At 33.6% G+C, this 26,679-nt stretch overlaps 1 protein-coding gene across 21 annotated transcripts in view; it reads right to left on the reverse strand.

Annotated features, from left to right (window-relative positions):
- Positions 1 to 26,679, reverse strand: part of PPFIA2 (PTPRF interacting protein alpha 2) — a 469,663-nt gene that overhangs the window by 105,562 nt on the left and 337,422 nt on the right. For all 21 annotated transcript variants that reach the window (XM_055118486.1, XM_055118484.1, XM_055118483.1 and 18 more), the window contains 2 exons: positions 22,030 to 22,146; positions 1,715 to 1,936 (listed from right to left, as the gene is read on the reverse strand). In XM_055118486.1, the coding sequence (XP_054974461.1) occupies positions 1,715 to 1,936; positions 22,030 to 22,146 (339 nt within the window). The remainder of the gene's footprint in view (positions 1 to 1,714; positions 1,937 to 22,029; positions 22,147 to 26,679) is intronic.

Consider the following 26,679-nt stretch of genomic DNA (forward strand, 5'->3'; position numbering starts at 1 on the left):
ATTTTTTAGCTTTAATGAGGGCAGAATTTTTATCTTTATATGATATTTTATAGTATGGTTGTCAATATTCTGCAATTTTATTCTATGTAGAATTCTGTATAGGTTTGAATTCTAATTAAATGCTAATTTTGTTACCAAAGAGAAAATTCTTATTATACTTATGTACATTTTGTAAATAATGATCATACTAGCGCTGATGCAGCTGGAGAAATAGCACAGCAGGTAAGACATTTGCATTGCATGTGGCTGACCTGGGTTCTATTCCTCCATCCCTCTCAGACAGCTTGGCAAGCTACTGAGAGTCACCTGCCCGCACGACAGAGCCTGGCAAACTACCTGTGGCGTATTTGATATGCCAAAAAGCAATAACAAGTCTCAAAATGGAGACGTTATTGGTGCCCACTTGAGCAAATCGGTGAACAATGGGATGACAATGCAGTGCTACTAGCATTAATGAAGTCATCCTCTTACTTGTTCTGAACATGAGCCCTGGAGTAATACAGCAATACATACTTGCTACAATTTCTAGTTTTCGTATTATTTCTGTTATCATGTATAATATTTAGTTTTATACATGAATTTTTCTTTGAATTGGGATGCTAAAATAAGATAAATAATATTGTTGCAGATTATAATAGTGTTTCTTATGATATATTTTAAGTGCTTTTCCTATTTTTACATATACAATATGTTCTCAATATTAGTAGCTGGTTATATTATTAATTCTTCTTCTTCTTCTTGTAATTGACTGATATAAATTTCTGGCATAGCTTAAACCTGTAGGAGTCACTGTGTGTGACTTTGTTGCTGACTTATTAAGTCAGTGATTCATATAGAAAATTCAATTTTAACTGCAAACTGTATTGCCAAAAATGTGTCTTGAACTTACAAATCAGATAATTACCATTTCCCAAGGTGTCACTGGAAATTCTAAAACAGAAAAGTTTTCTGGTCCCTCAAAAACTTCTGCCAAAAAAAAAAAAGAGTACATTTGTGGCACTAAAAAAAAAGCATTTCATGAGTCTAATACTCAAGGAGAGTAGAAACAAGGGCCAGGAGGAGTGACCCAAAGTTGGAAGCATGCCACAGGTGATGGCGGTCGGGGAGGTCAGTTACGATAGAGAAGGGACCACTATTACAATAATAGTTGGAAATGATCACTCTAATAAGAATTGAGTGCTAAAAGTAGGTAAAGGTATGAACAGGATACCCTCCCAGTACCTGTATTGCAAACCATATGCCCAAAGAGAAAGAGAGAAAGAGAAAGCTCAAACGTAACTGTATTATTCAGGAAAATAAAAAGAAGTCTGGGACACTGAGTGTGAAGTAGTTATACCTTTGTAAAGTGTCTGATTTTTTATATCTCCTTAATAAAAAAGTAATATCTCTATGTTAAGAACATGGAGATTCATTATCACGCCTATAATGATTTTTTTAGAATTAACAGCCCTTTTTTAAAATATTAATTAAAACTGTTGAACAATTTGATCTTAATTCAGATATGATGCCAAATTTTTTTCTGTACTGTACAGAGGTTTGATGAAATCAATTTTTTTTTTGCTTTACTGGAGACATTTTTAAGTAATATAATGCATCCTAAATTATGGCATTTTGAGAAGATGTAAGGAATACATGCTATTAGGGAAAATTATGGAAAAACATCTCAGAAGCAACATTCAGGGAGCAGAGACTAAAATTATTGTGAATCACATACCTCCCTAATGTCCCTTTGATATTTCGTGTTCATCTCTTCTGTTTTAATGAGATCCTTCCTGGCTGTCTCTGCTTCCTGTTCCACCTCTCCCACTCGGGATGAAAGGGCTGCTAACCGTTCTTTCATTTGCGCCATTTCATAGTTTTGTTTTTCGAGCAATTCTTGTAGTTCAACTATTTGACTGGTTTCATCAGTTGAGTCTATAGAACCATTGGATAAACGCTATAGAAAGAGAGAAGAGAAATGTCAGATAAAATTCATTTCATTTTAAATTAAAACTCATGAAGTTAGAAATAAAACCAATGTGGATTTCACTTGAGCAGAAAAACTCAAAACTATTTCTAAAAAAAAGTTTTAGAAGACACTTTCTGTAAAACCTTATTTTACTAAAAATACAGATAGACATGCAATTTTCAAAAAGATTAACATCTATTTGACATATACCCGTATACACATATGGTAGTGAAAAACACTACATTGTTATATATTAAACACAATAAATGGCAGCTAATCACATATTACAATTATATAAAATATTTTATGAATAAGGGCTGTGATATTTATTAATCAGTATATTATTATTAAAATAAAAATACATACATATTTCCTATTTTATTTAAGACCCTTTTATACATTTGCAAGACATACTTTCAATGACACAAGAGAAAGTACTTACACAATATTTTTCTTTCAAAGAAGGCTATTCCTGCTGTGAATCTGACCTACCCAGAACAAAAGTGCAACACAAAAAAGTCTTGACTTCTATACAGCTAGCAACATGAAAGGCACAAATATGCATAATCCACAGGAAGAGGAAGAAAGGGTTCAGTACTTTGAGCAGGTTTTTCCTTTCTTTGAAGAGATCATCTAGAAGTCATGGAGACCTATGTATTCAGAAGCACATCCTACACAGCTTAACTATACTGGAGAAGTTTTGTGGTGAAGAAATCTGGTTTCTGACATATGATTTTATTCATTGTCTCTTTCTACCTATTTTCTTATTTCAGACAGACCTCCTTCCAACATTTTGCAATACTCATGGTCATAGTCCTCTGGCTTCTTTTTCATGAGTAAATTATAATTTTTCAAGGGAAGAGTTACAGTTATAGCAACTATCCAATTTGGGGTGAGGATGGACCACATCCAGCATTCTTCAGAGCTATTCCTGGCTCTAGACTTGAGATTAGCTTCAGGTGTTAATCGGGACCAACCAAACTAGGTTTGACAGTATGCAATGCAAACACCTTAATTCCTGTATGATGCTTCTGTATCTGTAATTTTATAATTCTTAACTACTCAGCAAGTATAAAACAAAGCGGCCACTTTTGTTACCACTGTCTTTCTTTTTTCTAATATTGGTACTGTGATTTTATGTACTGCGACTCCTTTTCCCAACACATTAGTCCTATGATTTTTTGTTTCTTTATTTGGTTTTGGGGTAACACCAGTGGTGCTTATGGCTTACTCCTGGCTCTGTGCTCAGGGCTCACTCTTGGCAGGCTCAGGGAATCATTCGTGTGCTAGGCATTGAAACTTTGGTTGGGAGCATGCAAAGCAAGTACCCTACCCACCATACTACTGATCTGGCCACAATCCTGTAAGTTTTCTTGTGCAATTATACATCTCGTGATTTTTAGGAACACAAATGTCATGGTAAAACTGACTGTTGGTTAAAAGAAATAGAGAAAAAAGTGTCACTAAAATAGTTCTAGTGATAAAAAGAGAGGTTATGGGAAAACTGATAAAAGGAAAGAAGTATTAATAGGGTCAGTAATTTGAACATGAAAGACACTGAGCAAATGTAAGTGTGAAAAGACGAGAAAAACTTGTTTCAAGATGATATCTTAAAACATCAGAGTTAGAACATTGGAGTTAGAGTCCAACACTTTGAAGACATCACAAAGCTATTGTATAACCTGTACTGGACTTCTATTAAAACGATAATACATAACAAAGTTGAAGAAGAGGATTGCAAAATCTCCCTGCAGTCTTTTTTTTTTCTTTTTGGGTCACACCCGGCAGTGCACAGGGGTTACTCCTGGCTCATGCACTCAGGAATTACTCCTGGCAGTGTTCAGGGGTATATGGGATTCTGGGAATTGAACCTAGGTCGGCTGCGTGCAAGGCAAAAGCCGTACCCGCTGTGCTATCACTCCAGCCCCTCCATTTAGTCCTAAGTCACTGCTGTGATTGTTGCTTAGGACCAATAACATTCCCAGAAATAATTGCTTTTAAGGGAATGAACTAGTTTTGCAAAGTTGCATCAGTATATATATATATATATATATACATATATATATATATAGAGAGAGAGAGAGAGAGAGAGAGATTTGATACTACATACAATATAGGACTGTACTATTGTGAGCTAATAAAGAAAGATAGATGAGAGTTTTCTGGCCACATTCACTTAGGTGATTTTCATATAGTATAAAACTGTGTGCTGAACCATGAAAAGTCAATTTTGTTATAATAAAAATCTGTTTATGATATAATAACTAGAAACTTATTTAGATAAAAGAGCTATGACCCATTGCTAGTCAGTTTTATTCAAATTCACAATAGCCAAAGTATTGTGTACATTACATAATGTTTTAGATTCTTGTCAGAATAGCAAATATCTTTAACTCAAGTGACTAGTAAGCTTAAGATTTGTTTTATCTTCAACCCTTAATACTAAGAACTCTAATAAACTAAAAATATAATTCTTAAGAATTAAAAATGTCCAGAAAAAGTTTTGCTTTAAAATGGTTGTATTTAATTTAAAAATTACAGTTAATACTTTAGTGTGCTAAATAGACATGGAGTAAGCAACAGTCAGAGAAGGACACAGGGCTCTGTGAAGCAAATGCATAATTTTGAAACCTAGTTTAACATACTGATCATTTATCACATTATCTTTAATTAGAACAAAAATCAAAGATTATACATACTGCACCATGTAGGTTCCAATAATGTAATTAGTGTATAAATTTGTGTATATGAATATACATTTTGCATGAATGGAATCCTGTACAGAACAGGGAAATCTTTATTTTATTTTTACTGCCTTTGTTTGTTGAGCTTATTGATTTTTCTTCTTAATTTTTGAGATGTATTCACACTGTTATATGTTATCAGTATTTAAACTTTTTGTTGATTTGTATTTCATAAGATTGAATAATGCACATTACCTATATCTTCCTCAAGTACTAGGTGTATAGACAGGTTTACCTTTTGGTTTCTTTAAATAATGCCACTATGAACATCTGTATACAAGTTTTTGCAAGGGTATATTGTTTTGTTTTTGTGCTAAAACTGGCTATACTTAGGAATTATTCCTAGTGGTACCCAGGGAACGATGCTATGCTTGTGGCTGTACCCAGATCCCCTGACTCCAAAGCATGTGCATAGTCCACTGAGCTATTTCTTTGGGCCCTGGACATAAGTTTTCAATTTTCTGAATATATTCCTAACAGTACGATTGATTATTGGATTATATGGTAATTCTAAATTTAACACTTAAAATGATGTTTCCTAGAATAATGTACTACTTGTTATCCCCAACATAATGAGAATTTTAATTTCCTACATCCTCCTTAAAAGTTAGGTCCAGAGATATAGTGCCTTCTTGGAATCACCAGGCATGGCCCTGATGGTCCCTGGTACTTCAAGGTTAAGTAACACTGTATTGTTGGGTCAGTACAATTGGCCAGAAAAATCCCCAGGAATGGCCCAAGACTCCTAGTGGCACGAAGTATCATTTGCTGTGATTCTGACTTATATTTCTCAATGACTAATAATGCTGAACATCTTTTCATCAACCTATTGCCTATTTGGATAAAGTATCCATTTTAGTTCTTTATCCATTTACTAACTGGGTGCCTTTTACTACTTTATTACAGGAATTCTTTAGATATCTTTTGAATACAAGTCCTACATACATATATGAGTTTGAAAACAAGTCTTCTCTGTGTGGTTACCTTACTTTCATGATGTATTAAGCATTTGAAATGCGTATGTTTTAAATTGTAATGCAGTATGATTTATCAGTTCCTTTCCTTGAGGAACGTCTTGTGTTCCAACAAATTGTTTCCTAATGAAAGGTTATGAAAATTTACATTTTTTCATCCTGAAGATTATGAACTTAAATTACTAATTTTCAAACTCAGTAGTGGCTTATATGCTCTGTTTTTGTAAAATACATGGATTTTTCACTTAACAAACATTTCTTGAGTTCCTACTACGTGGCAGATGGGAGGCATCAGGTTTTAGGATTTTCTTTAATGGTATGCTCTATTCCGGACATGGAAGACACTCTCATTGAGAAGCAAAGTGAGATATAAATAAATAACTGTATAGCATTCTAATGGAATGTTTATACAATTGTTTGCTTACATATTTATGTTATAGGATCAGAGAAAAGAGAATATTTGTGGTAGTCTTTAATTTAGGTCTTTCAAAGCTAGTATTTTCCATGTAAATCATAAGCAACAGTAGTTAATCAAGGAAGGTAAACCAAACAAAGCTGGGAGATACATTCTCTGTATGGACAATTATGAATTTATCATTTCATTAAACAACTCATAAAAGAACATATTTTTCTTAAAAATATAGACATGTACTATGGGAAAATGACTTGCTATGAAATGTGAGAAAGTGAGACAGCATAGAGTATGATGACTTTAGCTTTTAATGTAAAGAGAATTACCGTTATTTACAAAATGAAATGAAAGGACTAGTAAGAGCTTTTCAACCAGGAAATAACAAGTAAAATTTTTGTGACAATTGCCCAGCTATCTCCGTAATTATTATAAACTGTGTAAAGTCTTTCTCAACGAATGTAATAATTACACTGTTTCTTTGTTCAGATCCACTTTTATCTTCTCTTACATTCACAGCTCAAGTTTGCAGATAGAATATAGGACAGCAAATTAAATTTGAATTTCAGCAAAACAAAAATAATGTTAAGTGTAAGAAGTCACATGAATTATTTGGATAACTTATACTAATAAAATTCCATGTGTAAAGCAAACATTGATCTCAGACTGAATTGGAGTATGTAACTCATGTATTATCTGAGAGCTGAAAGAATAGTGAAAGATTTGGAGATAGAAAGAGTCTATGAATTTCAAGGTATCAGTAGAAAAAGGATGGGGTACGCTGCAGCAAGAAAGTGAGAGCAGGTATAGATGTTAGATGATATATGTGTTAGAAATAATGGGATTCTTGAGATTATTTTAAGATTTTGGATTTGGTATGAAAGGTATTGAGTAGAGAAGTACATAATCTCACATTTTCAATCTAAAATCCTATGTTTTCATATCAATACTGCCAGACTTAAAAGCACAATTAGATAGATAAATCAAAAGTATTTTGTAATAACCTAGGTGAAGAATAATGGTGACTTGGACCCATGTATTATAACAATGGCTTTTGTGATAGTGTTTATAAGCCTTGAATGGAGTGAATGTGATATGAATAAAAAATATTGAATAAACTATACTCTAAGATGTTTGGATTTCAATCTAAAGAATAAAGAATAAATAATAACTTCATTATAGAGAATACATCTGCAAGAAAACCAGATTTGGTGTTAAAATGGGGTAAAAACTGGAATGGAGTTTGGGAAACAAAGTTTGAGATAACTTATTACATATCAAAACACTGATGCATGAATATGGTCATCTTTGTTCATTGTAAGCCTAATTTCAATGGAAAAATTTAAGACTGGGCAAGATCACATGTGTGATCATCATCATACGGTCATCAAAAGTACTAAGAGAGTCTCCTTAGGGATGGTCTCACATAGAATTTTATGAGAGCTGTTTAACCAATGCCATGTTACCTATATTATATTTGTTGTCTGTTTAAGCAACTAATATATATATACACATATATTCTGAATTTTCTTCTGTACACCAATCTTTCATCTATGCACTGTTTAACGTTTTACAAAATATAAAAATTATTTTTTCGAATTATCAAGGATTGAATTCTTATTAATTCAATTGTGACTTCATTTTCCTACTTGGGTATAAATTAGATATCCCAATCAAACTAAGATTTTTTTCTCAACTAAATATCTGGAACCCTCCTCCAACTGGTTTACTCTCCAATTTTTATATATCAATTGGTAAAAATATCATCTTATTGTTGTTCAGGTTAAAAATCTTAGTCATCCTTGAGTCCTCTTCTTTCTGCCCATTTCCTACCCAGACTATTGGGAAAATTCATTAACCTTCCCTTTGGAATATATCTGAATCTATCCCATTTTCAAGAACTCTACTGACACCATCTGCTTGGAAATAGTTATCCTGCTCTTCTCTACTCTAGGATTGCAGAATCAGTGCCCTGGGCCTGGAACATTTCTGTATATGAATTTAGCTGCTAAGTCACCACTTAGACACACATTATTCTTTCTTAGTAGGAGAAACTTATAGTGGGGTGAAGTGAAATTTGTTGCATTACTAATTGTGTGTGTATCATGTGGTGTTTTCAGTATGCAACCGGGTCTTCAGTGTATCTGTCTCCCTCACCACCACACATGCCGTAGAGAGGCAATGAGTCTTCACCTAGAGTATAAGGGCAACATAAATGTCATGTTCCTACCTCTACTATCTTGAGGAGTTTCCTAGCATGGCGGATACTGCAGAAGCTAAAGATATTGCTTTTCTTCTCTCTTTCACGACTAGAACAGTGCTCAGGAGACACGAGTAAATTGAGATTTTCTTTCCCTCTTTCTTTTAAGTTAAATAGTTTTTCTAATGATCTAATTTTTAATCATAATACTTTTGTGTCTGTAATAATGAGATTTTTAGGCTCCAGTCAGTATCAAGTTTATTATTTACTTTTATATTGTTGAGATAAGATGTTTGCCTATAGTGTTGATGTTCATGCTTTTGATAAACAAGTTACTATATCTCCATCAACTGGCCAAAGACCCCTCCACTATTGTTCTTATGTCACTTTCTTTACTATTGGCAGGGTGTCAGCCTTATCCTGAAGAGTTCAGGAATTACTTTTGATTCTGCTTTTAGAAGTGATCCTAACAGTGCTCAAATGACATGGTTTCAGGGATCAATCCAGAGTTGGCTGCATTGTAAGGCAAATGCCTTAAAACCTATGCGATGTTTTCGTCCTGCTTTTGTTCTCATGTCACTTCTATTCCATTTCTTCTATCGCCCTTTCTTATCAATGCTTCATAATTTCTTTAGTCAAAATCTAGTTTATTTTCACTGGCTACTATCCAGTCCCTCGCTTTGTTTACTTATATACCACATATAAGCAAGATCATTGGCATTTTTCCTACTCTCTCTAAATTATTTTGCTCAACATGACATCCTATAGTTATATCTAGTCAAAAAGGAAAAATTTTAAAGGAAGCACTAGAGCTACAAAGGAGTTAACTATAAGAGTATGATGGGAGGGGGATGTAAATGGTCAGATGATGTGGTTTTATTGTGATCTATCTAGGACCCTGACTTTTACTCTGGGTATCATGGGAAGCATAGGAAAGCCATGAGCAAAGGAGTGACAGTTCATTAGAAAAAGTTTGTATTACCTTTGCAACTTATTGGAACTGAATCCATTTTCACAACCTCTTCATGTGGCAAGGGGTGCCTTGTTTGTTCAATCAATCCTCTTTGGAGACTCCAAACTCCTAGAAGATATAGTAGGACGAGGTCTTTGGCCTCCTATTTCTGCTGGTTGGTATTATTGTACTTTTGTAATTTATTTTTTTTGTTGTTCTTTATGCAAATAGCCACCTGGTATTGGTAAATGGATCTTCCTGCTAGCTACACTAATGTCTCTGCTCCTTGAGCAACTCAAACTATATTTCATGTTACACCTTTGCTGCTAATTCTTCATTCTACATGGGATGTTCTTCTTCGCTAATAATGAAAATGGCTACTACCTCAGCTATTTCACTGGGGCCACTCCACATTTAAATGTGCAAACTTCCCTGAACCCCATTTTCTCCGAGGTCCCTTAGTATTTGTTATGCTTTTATAACTTTTTATTTCATCAACAGCTTTCTTATCTTTTAAACCAGATGATTTACTTATTGTTGGTTAATCTCCAATTTGTTAGATTAAAATTTCAGGAGATGTATTTATATGTTTACTTGTTTGGTATATCACAAGTGCCCTGAATGAAGTCTGGAATGTAGTTGATATGTGACACATTTTCTTGACTACATAAATGTTCTAATTATTCTGTGTCTTTTTTTAACATAAATAGCACATTGCATAAAAATGAGTTTATTGAATCGGTGTACGTGCATATAGTCCATTAGTAATTCCCAACAGTTTTTAAAAATAAATATTCAAAATATATAAAATATAGAGATAATCTATTCATGTTTTTGCATTCACTGTCACTGTCATCCCGTTGTTCATCCATTTGCTCGAGCGGACACCGGTAACATCTCCATTATGAGAATTGTTGTTACTGTTTTTGGCATATCAAATATACCATGGGTAGCTTGCCAGGCTCTGCCGTGTGGGCGAGATACTCTTGGTAGCTTGCTGGGCTCTCCGAGAGGGGCGGAGGAATCGAACCCGGGTTGTCTGCGTGCAAAGTAAGTGCCCTACCCGCTATGCTATCGCTCCAGCCTATCTGCATTAATGTTATGAAAATATTTTATTTAAATCTAATATAAAAAGCATTAAAATGCAGTTGCAAGACATTCAAATAATTCAAGAGAGAAACGGTGAAATGTTCAATTTAGAAATCTAAATGCTAAATATTTTTTTCAATTTTGCTGATTCTGATTTTAAAATGGTCTTAAATGTAATGATATTGTAAACTTTTTTTATATTGTATACTTTTTTATTCGAACACAGAGCCTGGCAAGCTACCTGTGTATTGATATGCCAAAAACAATAACAACTCTCAAAATAAGACGTTACTGGTGCCTGCTCGAACAAATCGATGAACAACTGGACGACAATGCTACAGTGCTACAGTGCTAATATAAGAGATAGATTAATCTTTCTCTTTCCCAGTTTTAATAGTTTTATCTAGAAAAATCACTTTATTATAGAAAAGTACAAAATAAACCAAGGGAAACATTATTATATATGTATGTTAATGTAAACAATATGGTAGAAATATATAGCCTAAGACTAAGTGAATGGGGTAGAGCCCCAGAAGTTTTACTACAATGATCATACTAACATCTCATAAAATGCTATTATTAATTTAAGCATGATCTTCAATTTTCTACCAGGTAAACAATATAATTGTTTCCTTTTGCATTTGATTATCTTTAAGAAAATTATTTATTAGTATTTTTATCCTGCTCTAGCCTTAGTTCATAATCAAAATTAATGTTATTTCTTAAAATTTGTACAGTAAAATTAGTGTGACCATTTTTGTCTTTTATTGAGTAAGTATTCTTCATTTTGAGCATATACTAATGGCAACACAGTACTCCTCGATTTGCAAAAAAAATGTGACTTATTATATTTTATAATAATGAATGATATTTTACATTTAAGTGATAAAATAATGCTGCCAAAATTACAGACATGAGGAAGTTTAAGTTCTTATATTAATAAAATTTAATAATTAACTTACCCCTTAGATACATATTCTGATAAAATATTCCAGGGGATTTCAAAGTTATTTTAATTAAATACTGTTATAAATTACATAGATGCTTTCTATGCAGGAGTGATATTTTCTTGGCCTTTTACTTCTCCTTTGAAGAAGTACTGTACTTGATATCTGGTTTTTTAACTCAGATTTATTAAGATTTAATTGATATGTAATATTACATAAAGCATAATATAGGAATACATAAAAAAGAGTTTTTGATGAATGTGTGAGCATATATTTAAAAAGTTTTTATTGGCTATATTGGCTGTAAGAGCATTAAAGTCTATTTTCAAATATACAATACCATATTTTAAGTGTAAACACTAGGGGTATGATAATGTAATAAGAACATTTATTATGAATATATTTTTAAAATTGATTTTGACATTTTTGATACTGCTCTTCCCATGTTTTTCATGTCTATAATTCTCTACTAAGGCATTTCATATGCATATTCTTATTTTATGTATTCAACATCTCATGGTTTATTAATCTTTCTAGAGAAAATAAAAAAAGAGTAAGGTCAAAGAGTAACAATTAGCAATTTATATTATCATTAAATTCAGATCACACAAATATATCAGCCTTTGCATTGTAAAAATTAAACAATTCCTTTCCAATTTAAAAAGAGGTACTATGAACGTTGTGGTTAGAAATTAATTATTGATTTTCTAAACAGAGCAGTACACTAAAAATGGTAATAATTAACATAAGTGGTCTATTATTAATAATTTGAAGGAGGTTTAGGAATAAACTACAAAATAGAAAATCCATAAAGTACATATCATTCTATGGAAAGAGAATACGTAGTAAGCAATTTATACTTAATGTTAGAGGCATAAAAACAGTAAGAATATGCAAAATTTAGAGATGGAAATTTATTTTAAATTTTAGACACATCAGTAATGAATTAATTAGGTTAAAAGAAATGTGCACACAGAATAATCAAATCAATTAGGTATACTATATGCAAATAAAGTTTACCTTGTGACTGTTTGGAAATCTTAGATCACACATGATTTTAAGAGGGACTTTGAAAGACTGCCAATTTGATATCTTAACAAATATTTCTTCTCTGCCCCAAAGACTGTTATGTTCCCACTTAATACAGTCAAATTTGAATTTACCCCTAGATCTAGAAATTAGATAATACCATTCAAGTAATGACAAATAATAATAATAATAATAGCTATATATTTATTAACTGTCCTAAAACTTGTAACTCGTAAATTGTGCAGCTTTATGGATGAGTTCTTATTTTCTTGTTCTTTTTGTCTATTTGCTTGTCCAACATGTGTTTAGTTCTGACTATACGTTAATTAGTGTACCAAGTGTAGAAAACTCTTTGATTAAAGAGTTAAACTATGAAACTATGGAACTCTGAAAAGCATAGAGTATAAGCATTGAGTATTAGTAATCTGCTCATATTAGTAATAGGTACTGAATAAGATTTGAATCCAGATTTTCTGTTTTGAAGTGTCATGTTTTTCACTTCTAGAATTATTACTCATCTGTTCTCTTTTTCTCCATATTTGTACCTTGTCAATAATTTTTAATTAATTCATTTTTTCATTTATCCATTAATTCAATTGCCAAAACTCCGGTATCAAATTAGCCTTTACCCTACAACAAATACTAGGTTGGATGCTCAGAATGTGAAGTATACTGCCTGAAATTAATATAATGTGGAAAAGAAAAGGCCAAATCAAGCAACTAAAAAATTATTAAATAAAATAAAACTTTAATTACTGTACAACACATAGTTTCAAGATCATGACTTTTTATAAATCTGTAGAAACATTTTGTTAATCTCCATGTTGCTATATAGGACTCAAATATTGTTCCTGCCAAAAAACTAAAGTTTGCAGTTTATCTAAAACACTACAGTTAAGAATTCACAAGTGTTATGTTAAACTAAATCTAGTTTTCAAATAAAACCTATCTACTTATAACCTAACTCCACATGGAAGAAATATAGAGCATGGAACAAAATAAAACTGATGTCTACACTCCACACCAATTGTCACTGTCACTGTCATCCCGTTGCTCATCAATTTGTTTGAGCGGGCACCAGTAACGTCTCTCATTGTGAGACTTATTATTACTGTTTTTGGCATATCCAATACGCCACAGGTAGCTTGCCAGGCTCTGCCTCTCGGGCTCGATACTCTCGGTAGCTTGCTGGGCTCTCCGAGAGAGACGGAGGAATCAAACATGGGTCGTCCGTGTGAAAGGTGAACGCCCTACCACTGTGCTATCGCTCCAGCCCTTCACACCAATTAAAATTTTAAAAAAAGAGAGAGAACATATGAGTAATCATTCCCAGAATTGGTATTGCGGGGTCATATGGAAGCTCAATTTCTAGTTTTGAAAGACTGTCCATATTGTTTTCCAGAAAGGCTGGACCAGTCGGCATTCCCACCAATAGTGGAGCGTCCCTTTTCCCCAACATCCATGCCAGCACTGGTTGCTTTTGTTCCTTTGAGTGTCTGTGTTGCAAGTTATAATGTCCAAAAGTAGAGAGAGCATATGGGGAATATTGTCTGCCATAGAGGCAGGGGGAAGGTGGGAAAGGGGAGGTATACGTGGGATATTGGTGGTGGGGAATGTGCATTGGTGGAGAGATGGGTGCTTGATCATTGTGAGATTGTAACCCAAACATGAAAGCTTGTAACTATCTCATGGTGATTCAATAAAATTTAAAAATTTTTAAAAAATCCACTTTACAGCTTATAAAAGATTTAAATAAACATATGAACTGGATCCCACTAGACAGAGAGGTTTACAGATACATGGTTGCATTTTAATACCTCTAAGTAATTAGAGTGTGTGTTAGTATAAATATTAGCATCACCATATTACTACCTAAACTATATTGAAAAAAATCTTGACCAAATTATTGATTTTTTTGGTCAACACCTAGGTGGTGCCCAGGGATTATTCCTGCTGGCTCTATGCACCGAAATAAACTCCTGGTGGTGCTCAAGGGATAATATGCTGTGCCAAGGGTAGAACTAAAGACTATTTTTTCATAATTGCCACAAACTTCAGGGTAGAAAGTATAAGACTTTTCCTATATCTAGTAAAGTTCCAAAACACTCATATTTAAAAAAAATCAATGTTATCTCTATTCAAAAGCCAATAAATTCTTGGAAGAACAGGAACAAAAAAGGTTCTCAAATTCTCCTACTGACATAAAGTTGTAAGAAAACAAACAGTCTGAAAGAAGAACCAATCATGAAGGCATTAGGAATATGATGTGGGACCTAAGTCCAAAATCAATAGTCAGTGGTGGTTAATCTATAGTCTGTATTGTAGCTCAGTCTGAAAAGCTTTCTTGCTTACTCATCTTGATGGATTGAAAACGGGAGAGTTGACCTAAGCTGCCAACTTTGTCAAGGGGGAATCCTTATTGAAGATATGCTTTCTTAAGAGAATACTCCTAAGTCTTCTACTACTGGTAGAACACCCAAAGCAGGTTTGTTAATGATAGTAAATGGTCTTTTTAACTGTGTATCTGTGTGACTGCAACATATCTGATCAGCAGAGGAATATAAATCAAATAAACAACAAAAAACAATGAGATAATACCATACTCCAGTAAGAAGGGTGCTCAAAATAAAGAATGAAAACAGCTAGTGTTGCATTGTATGTGAGAAAACGTTACACTAACCCACTGTTGGTGGAAATGTTGACCAGTTGAGCCATTTTGGAAAACTATTGTGCTTCTATATGACCCTACTTTTTGGCATCTATCCCAAAGTCCCCAAAGCTCTATTTTGAAAAGATAATTGTGAACCTATATTCATTATAGCACATTTATTCAGAATGGCAAAAAATCTGGAAATAACCCGTGTCCCAAACCAGATGTCTATATAAAGAATCTCTAGTACACATACGTTATATAATAATGCTCAGCTATAAGAAAATATTGACTTATGCAATTTGCTCTATATGGAATAAATGTAAGGGCATTATTTGGAGTGCAGTTAGCAGAAGAGAGACATAAATTGAACAATGTCTTATAGGTGGGCTCTTAAAAATCCAAAAGGAAGGATGCAACAAATGGTCAAAAGCAACATAATACAAGAATTGATCTTTAGAACAGAGTTCACTAGGATGATAAGTTGTGGTGAGTGGGTTGGGGATGGTGAAGTGAGAAGATAAATGTTGAGGGTGAGATCCTGGAACAATGGTGAAAAGAAATTGGCACTATGGTGGAAGGTGTGGTTAAAAACAAAAACTAAAAAAACAGAAAAACCTATCACTGGCAGCACATTGAAATTGTAAACTGTGGTGGCAAAAATAAAAGTTAAAAAACAAAAATGTTCTATACCTTCCCACATTTTCCAGTTCCTGTTTCACAAAACGTTTAAAAGAACTGACTCACTGACCATTTTGGGCACACTTGGATAATTTAGGCAGAATAAGAGTAGGTGCAGAATAAATATATTTAGCAATATATTTTTAGCTAAATTAAGTGGATCTCTTTGTTTTCAAGTTACATAGCACACATATAGTCAAGTGATCTCTATTTCAATGAGATCATAAAAATTATATATATGTAAAGACAGTAATATATATGTAGATAGCAGAAATGAATCAAGTAAAATCAATGTTTCAGGTTGGAAAGAAAGTACAAAGATTCAGAAATGGCCTTATGTGCATGACCCTATCTTGATTCTCACACCGTATATGGTCCCTCAACACTCCTAGGAGTAAGAAGACACAAGATTGAGTTCTGAGCACCACTGGATTAGGTACACGGTTGTGTGTCCGTGCGCGCGTGCACTCACACACACATACAAACATAGACATACACACACACCACAGTTTTTCTTAAAACTGACTTTTAAAAAGAAGCAGGTATGTACTTAAAGTTAAAAAAAATTAAAAATTGCCAGTGTGATTTGTGCTGAAAGTAGATAATGGACCAAACATAATGACCTCTCCATGCTCCGTGTCTGTGTTGCAAGCCACAATGCGCAAAAGCAGAGAGAGAGAGAGAGAGAGAGAGAGAGAGAGAGAGAGAGAGAGAGAGAGAGAGAGAGAGAGTATGGGGAATATTGTCATATTGTCTGCCATGGAGGCAGGGGGAGGGAAGGAATTGGAGGCCATACCGGGGATATTGATGGTGGGCAATGTGCACAGGTGAAGGAATGGGCATTTGATCATTGTATGATTATAACCCAAACATGAAAGACTGTAACTATCCCACGGTGATTCAATACAATTAAAAAAATAAAGCATATTATCAATGATATCTGCAACAAAAAAATACCCAGTGAAATTTGACTACTTTTGAAGTGAAGTATCTTATTCTTAAGAAAACCACAGTGAAAACTTGTACTAGGGAGATTCCAAATCTGATAAGAACTTATTATGCTCAGCATTACAGTCAGTGGTAATTACAGTGTAGCACTAACACTGAAGTCCAGATTTCTGGAAGTTATATATGTTTGGATTGGAGCAACAGCACAGTGGGTAGGGCATTTTCCTTGCACTGGCCGACCCAGATTCGATTCCTCGATTCCTCTGAGAGCCCAGCAAGCTACCTGTGGTGTATTTGATATGCCAAAAACAGCAGCAACAAGTATCATAATAGAGCAAATTGATGAACAATGGATGACAGTGCTACAGTACTATATATATTTATTTCAGGGCGATGGGGCACTCCTGGAAGTGCTGAAAGCTTACTCCTGGCTCTGCACTCAGTGATCTCTCCTGGCAGTGCTCAGGAGACCCTATAGGATATTGGGGTATACCACAGCTCCAGCCCCAAGCATATCTTCTTAGTTGAAACATCTTCAGTGACTTTCAGGCAGAATCCTAAGAAATAATTCTTAGTTTCCTAGAAGTTTCCTATTACAATCTAGTTATCAATGCATGGTCTTGTCTTGCTTCTCTCTCTAGCTTTCGCCCTGTCTAGAATACTGGATGACATTGTTTCTCTAAATGGACTTTCAGATATTGTGTCATCCTTGAGCCTCCTTTGTTCTGGGGATGGATTCACTGGAGTGCAGGCAGGCTACAGATTCTGCTCCTCAAAGAAGCAAAGAACAGCAACAACAACCAAACAACCTGAAACCAGCTACCATCTGCGTTTTTAGGACTCTGGCATGAGGTCAAGAAGGGGTGACCTCTTTTTAAATCCCATGGGCACAACATGGATAAAGGAATATAAAAGACCAGAGACCAGAGTTCATTAAATCTGAGGGATTATGGCAACCACTACTCAGCTTTAAGACTCACAGTAGCTAGCATTTTTGTATGTCCATACTCTGGAGAATCTATTTAGAGTAAAACATAATAGGAAGAAGTTGTGGAGGAAAATTAAACAACTGGAGATAAAAACAGATGCTTGAACAGAAGAATCAGCTCCAGAAATTTATATATAATATATATATATAATATATATCACTGTATCACTGTCATCCCGTTGTTCATCGATTGACTCAAGCAGGCACCAGTAATGTCTCTATTACACTCAGCCCTGAGATTTTAGCAGCCTCTCCTTACTCATCTTTCCCAACGATTGGAGGCTCTTTCAATAATATATATACAATAATATATTATACATAATAAATACATATAACTGTGAAAGAATAAAATAGTAAAAATGATAAGAAGAAGTTGAGTCAGAATATGTCTCAGGTATTAGAGTACGTCTTGCATGTACAAGGTTTGAATTTCACTCCATGGTTCCCAGGTTCCCTGACATTGCTGGGCGTATCCTCTTGACCAGGGAACACTATCCTGTGATCCACTCCCTCTCCCCAAATACAATCAGGTTATTAGGAGACTGGAAATACAAAATCAACTATCTAACGAAATCATACCAGAACAAAGGAATGTGAGAAAAATTAGATAATCTGGAAGTTAAAAGAGCTGCTTTTAGGTCTCCTCAGCCAAACAAATCATTAACCTTTTGAAGTAATTAAAAATAGTTCAATTTCATCATCTGTAAAATGAAGAAAAAAATAGCCCCCCCCTTAGTAGGTATGAATTACAGAAACGGACAGATGTGTAAATATTGTGGTCAAATTATACTTCCAAGTACTATATATTGACTGTGGTGGAGGATTGTTTGATACTGGGCGTGGTGTAGGAACATACACTCGAAGAAGTATGGATCTTTATGGTGATAAGCCTTGTGACCGAAACCAAAAAATGAAAAAAATTAATTAACATGTTTCCATGTTCGAAGGCTTTTTATGTTTCCCAATTATACTGAATTTAAAACTCGACTCAATTACCACAGTTTTCAGTAACCTCTCTTTCCTCAGGACTTAAAAACTTCCAAGGAAGCTCTTTCCCACTAAATGAAAAACACCTAACATTTCATTTGCTTCAAAAACTGGAAGCTATTCCAAATGGTTGGACCTTGCACTCTTTCCTGCCACTTATATTGAATGTCCTTCCCACCCACCCTGTATCTGTCCCTTAATCCTACTGACTCCCTTCTACTTGTTTATTGCCTCATCTCACAAATATCTTGTTCACTACTCTGTCCCAACCACCACAAACAGGAACTCTTCCTTAACAACTTCAACAACATTTCTATTAAATATTTCTTAAAAAATAAATGACATGGAATACATGTCAATAAATATGAGAATCATGTTTCTTATTCAAAATCATTGTGCCAAGAATATCTTCATTCATAGTTGGTGCATCTTATAATAAATCGATGTTAGTTTGACTATTCATCTGCAATGGATGCTCAAGTATAAGCAATAATTCAAGTATTGAGTCACAGAATTCATGACCGACAAATTCGGTATTTAAACAAAAGTCTACAGATGTGAAATCAATAATTATTGCAAATTGCTTCTGTTACTTCTCCCAATATAAATTTCTTAGTTTTAAAACTCCAACAGTCTTTCTGAAACCATTTTATATTCATCATAGTCTTGCATTAACAGCCTAGGCATATTTAGTTCTCATTCCACTTGTGTTGTGAGCGATCTGTCTCCAACAATGTCTAGCAGTCTACTCATTCATATTACAGCATATGCAGCTGAAAGATACAGTTGGAATAACTGACTTCCTGAGTAGGCAACATCTCTTTTACAAAAGCAGTATATTTATTGGACAAATTGGAAATCAATTCTCTTCAAGAAAGCAACAGAAATCAAATAATGCATTTAGTTCTCATCTTCTAACCAGATTAAATTCAATGTTCTAAAAAAATTACTGTCCTGTGAAAATTTATGTTCAAGAACAACTGGCAACAGAAAACAAATAATGAATTTAGTTCTTGTTTTCTAACAAGGTTAAATTGACTGTTCTAAAAAAAAATTACTGTCCTGTGAAAATTTATGTTCTAGAACAACTGATAAAGTTTGTAAAACAGTAACATTTACATTTGTTTCAGTTACTTTTGCTTTTCTTTTGTTTTTAAAGCATGATCATGATCAAATGACTTTCCTATGAATAATAAAGCCAGTTTCAGAATGTGCTTTTAAAGTGATTCTGTGCAACTATTTTTATTAAGTGTTTTGTGAATAGAATACTCAAGCCACTGACATAATATCTTCTTTGACTTTAATCTGCCCTGACAATGCTATTCAAGCACTTTACTGGCCTAAACAAAGAGCAATCTTTGTGACTTACAGGTCGTTTTCTGACACATTCATGGTCATTTTGCCCCAAAGCAATAAGTGAAATATATATGCTAATACTACAATATTGCTATACCTGTAACTTTTATTTCACAGATACTTTCTAAATAATATTCTGAGTTCTGCAGTTTTATATATCATAAAGCAATGTAGAATAATGATTCAAACATCAAATGATTCATCAGAGTACCAAGATTCTGAATTCTATCCACCTTTAAAAGGTACATTTCTTATAAGTCAAGACCAAGTTTTATAAATATTTTGTAACAGAAATATTTTATAAACGTCCAGAAAAATAGTAAATGAGCACAGAGCTGTTTTTCATAGCCAGACAAGTATAAATTAGTAACTTTGTAAGAAAAGGTATATATTATTTATGGCATAATTAAATCTGTAACTGTACCCTCACTGTGACTCACTAATTAAAAAATAAATTAAAAAAAAGGAAAAAAAAGTGCATGTTTATTTTCTAAACAGAGTTTTGAGTAAATGCTAACTCTTTATTTTAATTAACTTGCATGGTTTATTTACTGAATTAATTCCAGTTTATCTTAAGTAAAAAGAAATATTTTATTCGTGCATTAATTGAAATTTATTAAATTTAGTCATCAGATTATAGCTCACATTTAATAAATAGGTTTATGTTTTTATAAAACACTGTATAAATGTTAAAATAATCAAGCCATACATGAAAGTATCTGATGTCAATCACCATGGTTGTCTCTGGAAATCAGCCTAGTTAACTTGCTTCCCTTAGCTTTTATTATATTAAAGGAGGAAACCTAAGAACTTCCTCCACTTGTTTGTGCTAGATAGGTGACAAAGTACTCAGTTCATTTTCATAAGAAGCCCAGCATTATAGTTTGTTTTGTGATCCAGTCATTTGTTTTTAATTTCTATGTTTTAAAACCTACTTATAGTCACAAATGAGACCAATTTAACTACCAGATTCATGTGATCTGGATGAATAAAGACAACTAGTCTCTAAGCACATAATTTGTTAAAGGCTATTATCCAGAAGAGTTTCTGCCTGTTATACAAAAGACCTGCAAAATGCCCATGCAATCATTATCTGATTCTAGACTAACATACAGGAAACTGATTGTCCTAGAAAGAGGTCTTTCAGCTAAGAAAGGGTCCAAGAGGCTGCTGGTTTACCTGTGCCTGGGTCTAAGTACACCCATAAGGAAAATTACCTTATTTATATTTTTTGCTTTAATTTTTGAGGCCACACACCCAGCAATGCTCAAGGGTTATTTCTGTCTCTGCATTCAGGAATTAATCCTGGAGGTGCTAAGGGGATCATATGGAACACAGCAAGTTAAACCTGGGTCAGCTGCATGCAAGGCAAGCACCCTACCCACTGTTCTATCTCTCCAGTCTTGAGTTATTTTTTCTAAAAAATGGTAAAATTTGTATTATTCCAGAAAATTTTAAGAAATTTCCATTAGCCGGTATATTGGGGGGCTTCCCAAACATAGTCAAATTATTATCAATTTGTGATGTAAATTTTAGAATAATCATAAATAGAACAGAATAAAACATTGTTGTTATACTTTAATAAGTCCTAATTTTACACACAAATACACACATACATACATACATTATATCACTTGTGTGTGGATATATTATGAGATATATATATATATATATATATTTGTCTCAATCCCAGGCAGCACCACAACTCTGTGTGTGTGTATGTGTGTGTGTGTTTGTGTGTGTGTGAGTCGTGAGACTACTTTTGATCATCATAACAAATCAAGAGACAAAAGAGACAAGGGAAGAAAATTCCAGAATATACATTATTGATAGATACATGTATCATAAATGTGCATACCTATATATATGCACCTATGCACATCTATTATATATCATATTAATTTATAGATATACTTACTTTAAGAAAAATGAGCAATGAGAAATGTTAAATACATATGAAAAAATATTTTAAAACTTTCAACTTAAGAGAAATAAGTGAAAAGAAAAACCATGAAACTTCGACTAACAAAACTTAGTAAAGAACCCTTTCTATTATAAGAACTTCATATTTCAGCCAAATAACAGAGTGAGAAAACTGCAGAATGAAAACATGCCGTACTGTCATACCTTTTCATGAACTTTCTGGCCGGGTTCCATCCCTTCAAGATGTTCTGACTCTGTAGAACCCTCACTTGATGCCATTTTTCTCTGTATATGAACATTTTGTTCACGCAAGGCAACAATCTGGAAAACAAAAGAACTTATAACTTTAAAACCTAGAATAGAGCTTAAAACTAAAAAATTAATGTGTTTAAGAATTAAGACAAAGACTCAGAAGGTGAACATTAAATATACTCCTTATTATTTTAAAAATAGTTTGAAATTTAGACAGCTTGTTATTAACTATTAAAAAGTGAAATTTACTTCAATCTATTCTTTCTAAAATGTATCTGTTTAGTTAGAAATGAATCTAAATCAATAGTATTATTGGTATTACAGGCATTTAGGAAGTACTATAAAATTAATTTATGAAACATAAATTGAAAATTTTGATCAGTATATTTTTAAGTTTTAACAAAACATGAACAATTGAGGATTAAAAATTATATATGAGAGAACCCAATACACTATGATCATAGTATGTCTGTAATTTTAAAACAAGAAAACACTATCATCAAATTTAATATTATGACACTTTCAGGAGAACTTGTAATTAAATTCATTTTATTGTCATTATTTTAGTGGAGATCTAATTGATAACATAACTCAATATACTCACTTTACCAAAAACAAATTCTCAAAAGGAAATTCTATGAATTTTCAGCAAATTTTTAAAGGACCATGACACTGAACTAAGCAGTATGCTCTCTCTTAATAATGATACTATCATTCTAGTATTTCATGTGCTTGGTTGGTGTTTGTGTTTCTAGGCTAGAGCCCCCTGGTGCCTGAGGATGACTCCTGACACAGTGCTTGGGGGTTGTTTCTGAAGATGCTTGGGAAATCTCATGGACCCATGACTGAACATAGACTTTTAGCATGAAAAGCACACACTCAACTTATGGATTTCTTTCTCCAATACAATACTCTCAGGCTGGAGCAATAGTGCAGCAGGTAGGGCGTTCACCTTGCCTGCGGCTGACCCTGCTTAGATTCCTCTGCTCATCTCAGAGAACCCGGCAAGCTACCTAGAGTATCTCGCCCACACAGCAGAGCCTGGTAAGCTACCTGTGGCGTATTCAATATGCCAAAAACAGTAACAAGTCTCACAATGGAGAAGTTACTGGTGTCAGCTGGAGCAAATTGATGAGCAACAGGATGACACTGACAGTGACAATACAGTATTCTCATACATAAAGACACACTTGCTATTTACACAGATTATTTTAAAAATATTTTACATTCCATAGCTCTAACATTTTCTCATGCAAAAAAATCTTCATCAAATTATACCTGATACATGTATTAATAAAATATATTTAGAATTCAACACATATTAAATCAGTAGTTTTAGGGGAAATCAGTATTTATATTATTTAAGGCAGAAAAAATTAATCCTCTAATCCTTCTACTTTGAAATTATAAAGTTAATACGTCAAGTAGACCAAAATCATAGTTAACAAAAGAAACGCAGATGCAGGGGTTTGTATTATTGTCTACAACTGCTTCAATGACAGATGTGTTCATGAGACTAGGTGATCATGATCGTACAGAGGATCCAGAATTTGAACATATGGCATATCGTTCATCATGTAATTCTACCAGATAATGAATTAATAGTAAAGATTCTTCTTTCTTGAAGTACTGTGATCACCAACAATAATTAATCATATGAAGGGTGGGGGAAGCAGATCTTTGGCTGCTTCTTGGCCCAGCAGTGAAGGCTGAAGTCTTCAGGGATCAGGCTGGTGAGCTTGGGGAAGATGAGTAGGGACAATAGCATGTCAGACTAGGTGGTGTGGGCTGGGAGATCGTCATGTGATGTGCAGGTTAAACTTGGGACCTTGTGCATGTGGAATTGCACAACTATGTTTCATACCTAAATTATTTTTTTAATTTGTTTTGTCTGTCCTCATTTTCAAAACTTTAATGTTTCTCCCAATTTATTTAGTATCAATTTAAACTTCTTAATAGTCTATAATGTACTACATAGTCCCTTAGCTACCATAATCTCCATTCTGTCCCCAAATATATCTGCTTTGGTTTTATCCATAACTGAGTGATCCTCTGGTGTGAAATAATATTCCTCAGCTTAGGCAAATTTCCACACAATCTGAACTTTCAAATCTTAGATGAAATACTTTATAGAAATGTACCGTGATATCAAACATGATATACTCTTGATTATTTTTGTATATATTCCACTTATTAAGATACAATATTTTACTGTTGGACTGGAGCGATAGTACAGTGGGTATGGTGTTTGCCTTGCATGCAGCTGACTTGGTTCAATTCCTCCAAGAGTATCCCGCCAGCAGGCAGAGAGCCTGGCAAGCTCCCCGTGGCATATTCAATATTCCAAAAACAGTAACAAGTCTCACAATGGAGACGTTACTGGTGCTCGCTCGAGCAAATCTATGAACAACAGGACAACAGTGCTATAGTGCTATTCAATAGAAATTATTAAACTCAATGTTAAATAATATAAGGAAATAATGTAAATCAAATGCATAGATATAATAGATAATTAAATATTAAAATGCTTGAGAAGCCCCTCATATCTTCCTTTCATGTTAACTGACATAAACATAAATATAACAAAGAAATATAAAGAATGAAATAGCATCTGGGTGCATTTTAAAATTAAATTCCATTTTGTGTGTGTGTGCGCAACAAAATATAATTATATCACCACTATCACATAACAAAGATTTATTATGAATTTATTATAGATTTTTAAATATCAGTGCTACAATGTAATGTTTCATGGAGGTTAAATTCATGGTGTAATCAATATTAAGATAAAGGTTTAAAAAAGAACATTAGAGGGGCTGGAGCAATAGCACAGCAGGTAGGGCGTTTGCCTTGCACTCGGCCAACCCAGATTCAATTCCCAGCATCCCAAATAGTCCCCTGAGCACCGTCAGGAGTACAGAGCCAGGAGTAACCCCTGTGCATAGCCGGGCCTGACCCAAAAAACAAAAACAAAAACAAAAGAGAACATTGGAATACATTTACTTTCACTACTTATTCTTCTTAAAGTGAATATAGAACTTTTAAAAATATTTAAATAATTAAAAAATACTTTTATAATATATTTATATTTTATAAAATATTTAAATGTGAAATTTAAGCTCTCAGTTAACAATTTTGCCTCTAATGTTTAGTAAGTAAGATTAATTTTAAATATGTCACAGCACCTAAAATAAAGTAGGTCATCTATAAAGGTTTACTGAATGAATAAGAGAAGGGATGAATTAACACATAAAAATCTAAATATCAAATTCAAATGGAAAACAACATATGCAAATCTATATAAAAATAAAAATCTTCAAGTTTTTCTCATCACTAACATGACAAATTGTTCTAAGATAATCATCATTTCCAACTGTTAATATACAAAATAAGTTTGAAAACAAAGTAAGTTTTAAACAAAATCAAGCACAAACTGTACTTGACAATATTCTGCATGTTTAATATGATTCTAGTTTGTTCTACTATTTTTATTCATTAGCAAATATTCTGGAAAGCTATGAAATCCAAGCTTCGACATCTACTTAGTTTTAAGTATGAACCCACTTGGTTATTTTCACTCATGGGAAAATGAGAGAATTATTGTCCTGTTTAAGTTCTTTTGAGGAGCTGATCCTCGCTTCCAAATGCTTAAAATTGAAAGTGATCCCCAACAAATTACCAGGGCTGAAGGTGGCAAAGGGCTTTCTTTTTAGGAACATCTGACTCAAGAAACCCGCATAGGAGAGCCAATCTACAAGGACAAGGTGAATGAAAGAAGCAAATGGCCACAGGGCTCCTAATGGACAGATAAAACTGTTAAAGGGAAAGCCCAAGCGATTTCACCAGAAGAATATCCAAGAAAGTCTACGTATCTCACTATGAAACAACATAGCTAAGTACAAAGATAGGATGTAGTAGGTAAGATGAATGACTTTTGATTAGTCTCTATAGCAACACAATTTATCAGTTATTATCAGTTACTTATGTTACACAATTGTAGAAGTATGTGTCTATGATATGCCAAGACTGCTAAAATGTTTATCTGAAAAATAGGTGATATCCATATTTCAAACTTGCTTAAAGAGAAGTCAGAAGGAGAATGAGTTAGGAATCAAAAGTTAATCCCTTATGTTTGTACTTTCTACTTGATCAACATATATCACATGGGTTAGATTTGAGCTTTATTTTGAGCTAGGGGAAGTCAGTGGTAGGTGGAACTGTGCAGGGAGGAAGCAATGTCTTTCCCAGTTCTGATATTATACCAAAACTGTTTGGAATCCTTTGTATGGCATTAAATTATAGTCTTCCTAAGAAGATGAACACACAGACATGGCTCTGAACATATTTTTAGTGTATAAAACCTCTGAAGAACCATGGACCTCCGATCAAGAAGGAAATTCCAGAACTTTCTAATGATTTTAACTGGTCAAATATGGTTTGCCAAATATTTTTCTGATTTTTTTAATGTTCAGCATTCATCCCTAGGATTTTATTCTTGTGTGTGTGTGTGTGTGTGTGTGTGTGCACTCGCACACGTGCGTGTGTGTTGTTGTTGGTGGTGGGTAATCTTTTTTTATATTACTAGTTTAATTAATTAATTAA

The sequence above is a fragment of the Sorex araneus genome, chromosome 10 (genome assembly GCF_027595985.1).
Source record: "Sorex araneus isolate mSorAra2 chromosome 10, mSorAra2.pri, whole genome shotgun sequence".
Lineage (NCBI taxonomy): Eukaryota > Metazoa > Chordata > Mammalia > Eulipotyphla > Soricidae > Sorex > Sorex araneus.